Source organism: Anoplolepis gracilipes, chromosome 1, assembly GCF_047496725.1.
Source record: "Anoplolepis gracilipes chromosome 1, ASM4749672v1, whole genome shotgun sequence".
Classification (NCBI taxonomy): Eukaryota; Metazoa; Arthropoda; class Insecta; order Hymenoptera; family Formicidae; genus Anoplolepis; species Anoplolepis gracilipes.
The window spans coordinates 16445124-16454789 of record NC_132970.1 but is presented as its reverse complement, the minus strand read 5'-3'; the positions used below and the strand labels follow the sequence as shown (position 1 = coordinate 16454789).

Genomic DNA, 9666 nt, shown 5'->3' with positions numbered 1-9666 from the left:
AAAAAGTATGCTATCGGAAATAAAAAAATCATCGAAATAAAAAGAAAAGATTCGTGAAAATTTGATATTGATACATACTTTGGCGATGTGAAAAAATTTTGTTACAAGTCTCTGCGTGTGATAATAATAATATTTTATGCTTTATATACAGAATGGCCCGAAAAAGCATGCTATAGGAGATAAAATTTATAACGTGATTTCTCTCTTCACTCATTGTTTTTCGTTGGTGAAAACTTCTTCACGGACAGGTAACCCCGAAAATAAATTTTAATTATAAGAAGTCGACTTTGTATCTCATCCGTAAAATGTTGAATTCAACCTTATATTATATCTTCTCTCTACCGTGCAAATGACTTGCAATGATTACTACTGTGTATAAATGCGGAAGGAAAGCGAACCTTCCGTGACGCCAACTTTATAGATCTTCCTATGTTATAGCTACAATGTTATATGCCTATGTATATCGCACAGTTATGGAGGAAACTAATTCCCAGCAGTTGTTTAGTAATATTACTCGTACTAGTGATTCTTATATATACATCTATTTAGTGCATCTTCTTTCTTTACATTCTCTTCTCAAGTTCTTCTTCAGATTGATATGTTAGAAATTTTATCAGCTATTATAAGAGCTCTCTTTCAATATTTAACCTGTCTGCCATTGATTTCGTCTATTTTGAGGTCAAGCAAATTTGATAGCTTGTACTTGAGATTTGCATCTTTGTACGATTATGCGTTAGTAACACAGAAATCGTGTATCATTCCCGAGGCATAGCGAAAGTAACCGATTCGATTATCTGCATGAAGACAAAAAAATCGAAAGGACAGCTGCTTCAGACATCATATCGAAAGAAAGTCAAAGTAATTCTCCATCGTGGGACCCAGGTAAGCACTCTCTCAGTTTGTCACTTCCTTGTCGCCTCACCTATGAAAATCGCCAGAGATTTTCTAAGTGCAAATTTCAATTCAAATTAGTGTGACGAAATAAATAAACGTTGAAAGATGCCTCTTAATCGATTTGCCAATTTTCAAGACTTTCTCGACGAAAAATGAAGCCTAAACGCTAAAAATTACAATTTTGCATATTCCAAGGCTCATTTCCTTACAGAATCATAATAACCTTCTGGTTTCCGTAATACCGTTGATTATAGAACATGTATACCAAAAGCCGATGGTAATCAATTCTGATCATCTAACACGGGTGCAACCCGGCGCATCTCTCAGCAGACATACCGTCGGTGAAAGGCAACCGCGATGCATGCACTTTTCAGGAACGACAGTAACCCTGGGGAAGAAAGTCAGAGTGAGATTCCGCAGGTGACGAAGTGCGAGAGAGAATGCACCGGTTTGCGATGCAGGCGAAAATTATTCTCTCACATGCATTACGAAATGCGCTTTTCCGTATTGCTGCATCGTGAGATGTATCGTGTGCCACTATGTGAGAAAGGCATTTCTTCAAGTACTATGAAATCTCAGAATACAAGTTACGAACAAGATTCTGTATATAATTTACAGCGACATGTTAATTTCTTTTAACACAAGTGCTAATTCTACTGTTGTGTATCAAATTGATACAAAACATCAGAATACAATGACAGAGAAAGAGAGAAAGCTATTATGTGAATAAAAACTGAATCATTAAAGTCATATATTTTACTAATTTTATGTCAGAAGAATCGCGATCTATTTTTGAAAAAAAATTATTATAACAAAGTCATATTTTATTTATAAGTGTTTATCAAACATTTAATGAAATATAATAATGAATATAATAGAAATTAAAATAATAAGTTAATAAAATACAGCTGTATATGTGTGTGTCTCTTCTAAAAACTACAATATTATAATCAGCGATGTAAGATGTAGTAGAAAGTCCAATTCCCCTCGCGGTAATCGTTTAAAAGACCCTAATAATAATTAGCGAGAAAGTGATCGGTGGTTGTGTATCGTGTATGTTGCATGTCATCGAACATTGGATGGTTACACATCAGCGTTTATATCCGTCATACATGTCGACATTAAATTTACTAATTTGATAACTTTTTTTATATTTAACTCTTACAATTTTTTAATCATAGGTTTGAAAATATGGAAATTAATCATCAATCTTGTTAGTTAATTTTCCAAAAATTTGATCAGATTTTTTTTCTACAAATATTTCTAAACTGTTTTTTTGACACATTTTTTATATAAATTCTGTTGATCATATTGCATCGTATAATTTATGTTAATTGTGAGTTTAATACTTATGTATAAATAGGTATTAGGTATTTTTTTTCTCTACAAGTTTTCTCTCTCTCTCTCTCTCTCTCTCTCTCGATAACTTTCTCGGGATAAACCATATTTACAATTAATGCCATGTCATTAAATTAAAATTTAATTATTTTTATTGCAAGAGAAGTAAATAACCGTTTTTACAATCATCAAAGAGATATTTTGAATTTGCTTTACAATTTACATTAAAATCCAATTATATTACGTTTCATGCTACTACATATGTACCTTACTCGCCCCGCATTCATTGTAAAGCATGAACGAGGAAATCCCCTCCTAACTGAAGATGTACAACGAAGAGTCGAGACCCCCGTATGGCACCGTGGCACTCTTTGTATCCCTCCTTAAAATACCTGCGTGTCTAGAGTATCTAGGCGTCTAGACTGAGGAGCACTCGCTATAAAAGCCACGAATGTCATGATGAATTCGTCAGAAGAGTGACGAACCGTAAAAAAAGACGGCAGTCGTTGCCATTTTTTTCACAACTGTGGACCGCACGGTTCCCTTTCGAGGAAACATGCAGTTTATTCTGGTCAGTGTTCATCTCTCGCCGTGCTTTCATTTTTCATATCTCAATCGTGTGTCAGTGCGTCTGTGATATATGTGAGACTTTTCGAACGAGAAGTGACGTTATTCGTTACGTATACGCATAATATCGTGAAGCAATTATTTGTAGGTCGATTTAGAGTCTGCCGATGGAGACATATCGAACGTGCGATGCATAATACACACCTTGTGCGCGTTTTGTTCTTTTAATTATAATTTCATCAAATAACCGAATATATTTCTTCGATAAAAAATTCAGACATTTATTAAATATTTATGTCGCATTTTCTTTCTCTCTCCCTCTCTCTCTCTCTCTCTCTGCTCTTATTTTAATATTATATATAATAATATTTTTCTAATATTATATATACACATATATATATATATATATATATATATATATATATATATATATATATATATATAAAGCGATTTCAAGATAAAAGTTGATTTTCTTACAAAATATTATATAAATAATATATATATATATAATATTATAGGTAAAAAATATTTACAATATGTTATTTTGACTATATAATAATTAAAAAAAGATTACATTATAAAGATAAAAAGTTAATATTAAATTACTATTTCAACAGAAAACTCTCTATATTTTATAAAAACAATGTTTACTAATAATGCGAAATTTTGCTTCATTTTTACACTAGTGTTTTACAAAATAATATATTCGACACGATGGTTTTGAAATACGAAACAGTAGCGTTGCATTAACGTAAATGATCATAAATGAGCCGATAAATCACTGCAATTTTCTAACGGCAATTGCTATAAGTAAGCATTCTTGTCACTTTTCACTCACCGCGAAATGGAAAGTCGTTCAAGCAGGAGGCACGCTTGTATAGACATACATTGTGGAATTGGATTAAGTGTATATGTAAAATTTGACAAAATCGGTGCAATAGAAATTACTGAGAAATAGTAATGTCAATATTCTATATTTTTATGAATGAATTTATCTTTAGAATGTGCTCTGTTAATAATCTCTTTATATACTTCTGAAACAGCATGATATATCGCTGCTCTGATACTAAAGATATCTTATACGTATATCTGGAATTATAAAAATATTTTGAACATTTATTCAAGATGACACTCTCCAGATAATGTAGTATTAATGATGATAGATTTTTAAAAGATTTTAAATATTTTGTTTGTTTGTTTTTTTTTTAATAAACATACACATTTTATTTATTGCAGAATAAAAACTCGAACGTGTAATATGTATTTAAAATCTCGTTATTTAAAGATATCTTGGTATTTAATTAAAAAAACTGTACAGATAATTCTTATTTAAATTCTCTCATAAAAAATCGGAAATATTATTAACTAGGAAAATAATAATAAAACAAAATTAATCACCGGATAATTTTCACTTGTCAATGTCAATATAAAACAAAATAATATAGGAGTAATAAAATGATCGTGTAAAGTTGTATTAAAACGAAAGTAAGCCGAGGTCATTATTAGTATGTAGATAATATGCAAACAATTATTATTGTTATGTTAATCTGAGAAGAGGTAAATCTATGCTATTTAATCAGTATAATGACGTCTAATTACTGAAATTTCTGTTGGTGTTACTGCAATACCCGGCGCAACGGAAGAAAGCGTTTCCGCAGAATCTTGAGATTTTTGATAGCGCGATTGATTTGAGTTTTATTAAAATACTTGAACGATATTCTGAATATCCGGCTTAACAGCTATATAAATGCGGAAATGTATGTAGCTGCATGATGATCACGAACATTATTAATTCGTAAACAATCAAATATTCAAAATACCCTAAGCACTCAATTACTTTAATAATTATAGCTATAATTCTTTCAGAGACTTAATTATTCAGAAGCTAAATAATTTTTTATTTATAAATTCTTTGATTTATCTAAAACCCTCTTTTGTATCTCTTCTGTAGATCAAAAATGTCGAGTCAAATTATTGTTCTGTAATTTTTTACGTTAAATAATATGTTTATAATTAATTTTCAAATTACAAATTTGGTCAAGTATTAAAAAATCTCATACACTTTTACGTTTTAAAATTTATTTTTTTTGTATCTTTGATTGTTTATATATAATTTAAAAATTATCAATCTTTCTTAATACTTGTTTTGAGAAAGATTCGATTCGAAATACCAAAACGTGTCTGTAACACTTTACATATCTAAATATGTATATCTAAATTACAAATAGTCAAACGATCCCAAATCGATTCTATTGAGAGAAAAAGGGACAGAGAGAGAGAGAGAGAGAGAGAGAGAAGTAGGACATCTAAAATATCATATTAAAATAAACGACATCGCATCGCCGCAAGATTGAATACCACGACAGGCACCGCCTAAGGGTAATACTCCGCGAAAAAAAAAAAAGAATTTTGATGGGGCCCACTTTCCAGCCGGTACAAATTTCACGGTCCCCCGATGACCCCATCTGGAAGCGTGAAGAAAAGGAGAGGGAAGGGGGAAAGGGGTCGACCCAATTCGCGCCGGTGTTTACGTCCTCCGTGCGACCAATACTTTCGTTTTTGAGAGACGCATTTGTAAGCCGCGTGAACGCGTAGAAATTCGCAGATTTCCGTTACTCGGAGGATCAACTTGGCGAAAAGCCGGCGAGAAATTGATGGTCGACGATCGTGCGAACGCGATAATTATAAAGCCGCGCGTTAGGCTTGAGAAAAAAAAACGATTAATGCGACGAGGGTGTCTTTTCTTTCGCATGCTTAATCGCATAATTAGCATTCACCTGTGATTTTTTACATGTAGATACAGATGTTCGAGATAACGATCATTTTCAGGAATTTAAATTGTCTAGTTAATTATCATTATTATCATTATCATCATCATTATTATTCTTGTTACTTGACAATGAATTAGATCATTTATTATGCAAAAATATTTTCTCTCGCAAAACTAATAAAAAAATTCTTTCAGACAATATTGTATGGACTCCTTGTTATCTCCGTTTTTGGAGACCCAATTAGAACAAAGAGAGAGTGAGTATATAAATAGATATCTATATACAAACTATTTTTAAAATTGTATTTTATATATGATTATATATTTAAAAAAATAGATAAATAAAATTAATAAGAAAAATTTTAAATATTATAAAACTAATCGTTCGGATCAATATTAATTATTTTAAAAAAATTAAAAACGATTAAAAAAGTGTTTAAAAAACAAGAATAATACAGTATTTCCTTCTTTTCAATATAGTATGATATAAAATATATAAATATTTTTTTGTACAGATTAATTTTTATTAAAAGTTTGCTACTTAACTTTGTATTCAATAATGTCTCAATAACACTTTATTGAAAAAACATTTATTTACAGAATAACATTTTTTCACATACCATATTCAAAACATTTTCAATTTATATAAGTGTTTTATACACAGTGAGATTAAAAACATTTGATCGGTTAAACTATAACGAGTTATATAATATTCTGTATAATTTAATCTTTCTTATTCTAACGAAAAAAATACTGTAGACCACCTATAAGCTCACAATATGGTGCACCACCATTGAACCATGGATCACCAGCAACGTCCTACGGATTACCAGACGCAGGGCCGTCCGATTCTTACGGTCCACCATCAAAATCTTATGGTGCACCGTCTGATTCGTATGGTGCACCACCTCCACCATCGTCGTCTTACGGTGCGCCACCATCGTCGTCTTATGGTGCGCCATCCGCACCCTCGTCATCGTATGGTGCGCCATCCGCACCCTCGTCGTCTTATGGTGCACCATCCGCACCTTCATCGTCTTACGGTGCACCATCCGCGCCTTCGTCATCTTACGGTGCGCCTTCCCAGAGTTATGGTGCACCATCCGGTCATGGTTCCTTCGGCGACGGCGGAGGATCCTATGATCTTAGCGGTGGTGATCATGGCGGAGGATCTTTTGGCGGTGATCATGGTGGAGGATCCTTTGGCGGCGATCATGGCGGAGGATCCTTTGGCGGCGATCATGGTGGAGGATCCTTTGGCGGTGGTCATGGCGGAGGATCCTTTGGCGGTGATCATGGTGGAGGATCCTTTGGCGGTGGTCATGGATCCTTCGGTGATGATCACGGGTCTATTGGAGGGGGAGGAGGAGGAGGAGGAGGAGGAGGTGATCATCATGGATCGAGCGGTTATGGAGGAAGTAGCGATTTCAGCGGAGGATCACTTTCTGGATCTTACGGACCGCCTTCGGACTCTTATGGGCCACCGGCACATGATCATCAGCCAAAAGGTGTATGGAAAAAGAAATTGGTATGGAAACCCGAATGGAAACAGATCTGGAAAACAGAATCTAAAATGACTTGGAAGCAAGTATGGAAAAAAGTGCAGGTGCCAGTTTGGAAGGAAATTCAAGTGCCTGCCTGGAAGGAAATCAAAGTACCCGCCTGGAAGAAGGTTCAGAAACCTATTTGGAAGGAGATACAAGTACCGATTTGGAAAGAGGTCCAAGTGCCAGCTTGGAAGAAAGTCTGGAAACCTGTCTGGAAGGAAATCCAGGTTCCCGTGTGGAAGGAAGTTCAAGTACCTGATTGGAAAAAGATCTGGGTGCCGGAATGGGTTAAAGTCGGTATACCAGGTGAGCAGTACGTAGGTAAAGATCACCACGGCTGGGAGTATACTAGCCATGATCTCTGGAAGAAGAAATTAATATGGAAGCCGGTCTGGAAGAAGATATGGAGAACGGAGAAGAAGCAAATATGGGTAAATGACAAAAAACTAGAATGGAAGGAGGAGTGGAAGCAAATTTGGAAAACGGAGAAGAAGCAAGCCTGGGCGACGGATAAGAAGCTGGTCTGGAAGGAGGAGTCGGTGCAAGTCTGGGTACCACAGAAGAAACAGATCTGGGTCACTCAAAAGAAACAGGTGTGGAAAGATGAATGGAAAAGCAAGTGGGTTCCGGTTTGGAAAGATGTGCAAGTGCCGGCTTGGAAGAAGATCTGGAAGCCTGTCTGGGAGAAAGTATGGGTTCCAATTGAACCCCACCATGACGAAGGTCATCATGGTTACAAGTAGAAGGTCGTGTTCGGCCGACTCAATTTCCTTTTTGCGACTATCTCTATTTTGCGACGTGTAGAGATCGAAAGGTCGATTCGGAAAATTATCTAGCAATTGTCGGCCAAGAAAGTCGGTCGAACTTTACAGTCTTGTGATAATGGATTATACTTGCCAATAGGCATATATATTTTAAGGAAAGAAGGAGAAGGGCTCACCAATAAATTCATACGACAAGGAGAAAAGTAAAGCCTGCTGCAGTCAACAAGTTAGAAAGCACGACGCGCAATAAAATACGCACGAAAATAAACAGTAAAAATTGTCAATCAGTCATCTCGATGATAATGCCGAATTGCATATCTCTCGATTTTATGTAAAATATCGCATAAAAATCTAAATAATCGTCGAATAATCATTGAGATATTATTATAGCGGATACATAAATGTTATTTTAAAATATTACTTAAACGTATACTATATCTCGAATGAAAGCCAAAAAGGTGCATATACTAATATAACCGATCTTTATCAAGTAATTTATAGCGACAAGATTAAATTAAAAAATTAGATAGTTTATTAAATTGACTTTTAAGGCGAATCGTGTCTACTTTTTCCAGAGTGGATCATCCACAGCGAATAGTAATGGCCAACATTTTATGTCTATAGATGAGGCTTCTTAATATGACTACGTGCATATATTAATATTATATGTAATTAATTCATCAATTTGTAAATATTGTTGATTACTGGGATGCATGCATGTTTTTTAATACTTTTGTTTTTTAATACTTTTTATATGTTAATAAATATTATTTTTATGGTACCCCATAGGTTAATATAATCTCCATGTGTTTCTATGAGTATATTTCCTTTTCATTGTCTCTGTAACATTGAAATCAGTTCTTTAAAACCAAACGTCTGTAGAAACATTACAAAAATATAATAATTTCCTTTTGACAATTTCAACATGTAAACATGTTGAAACATAATTAAACACGTAACAATTTATTTTTACTTAATGTTATATAGTTAAAATAATTAAAATAATTAAATTTTTTATTTTAAAGAACTTTTTTTTTGTAAAATTGTCCAGATAAACGTAATAAAATAATATGTTAATTATATTTAATTCATAAAGTTTTATTAGTCAAAAATACACGCGGGTATTTTTATTTTTAATTTTTTATTTTAAATAAAGTTTTTTTTATTAATATAATAATTTTAATATAATATATATATATAAAATAAAGTAATACACTTAGTATACACATACATTTTATTTGCAAAAAATTAAATAAAAGAACTATATAACTTATTATTTTTGAAAATGAATTTAATATTATGAAATATATTACTTAATATTATGAAATATTATTTTACAATATATTATGAAATAATATTCTAGAAATATTAAGCATAGTATCAATTGATACATATATTAGTGTCAAATTAAGTTGTAATAACTCCATCAGTTGCATATGCAGAAACCCATTTACATATTTAGCAAATCAATAACATGCTATTTATTTTGATATTTTATTTAAGACATTATAATAAGTTTCCATAAGTACAAATTATGTTCACTATATCGTCATTAATTTCCTCAGAAAGATTAATCGATTTTAAATTGACTTTCTTTTCATCTGTTTAATAAATCTGGTATAAATTACAGATTTCTGTAAAAAAAGGAAAAAAATGATTCTTAACTTTATATAATTAAAATAATGTATTATATAATTTCTTATATTTTTTGATAGTTTACGTTAGAACTCTTATAGCCTAAGACTTTTGAAAAAAAAAATTTAACGTTGCAAAATAATTTTTAAAC

At 32.5% G+C, this 9666-nt stretch overlaps 1 protein-coding gene across 1 annotated transcript; it reads left to right on the top strand.

Annotated features, from left to right (window-relative positions):
• The first annotated feature begins 2697 nt into the window (after nt 1–2697).
• On the top strand, nt 2698–8673 carry LOC140669311 (uncharacterized). The gene is made up of 3 exons (XM_072899028.1): nt 2698–2803; nt 5765–5826; nt 6329–8673. The coding sequence occupies exons 1-3, from the start codon at nt 2789–2791 to the stop codon at nt 7857–7859; spliced, it is 1608 nt and encodes a 535-aa protein (XP_072755129.1). The 5' UTR covers nt 2698–2788; the 3' UTR covers nt 7860–8673.
• Nucleotides 8674–9666: the final 993 nt, after the last annotated feature.

Excerpts from the sequence above, each read along its gene's own strand:
- LOC140669311 (XM_072899028.1), top strand. Across the intron at positions 5,827-6,328 it reads CCAATTAGAACAAAGAGAGA|ACCACCTATAAGCTCACAAT; the intron begins GTGAGTATATAA and ends AAAATACTGTAG.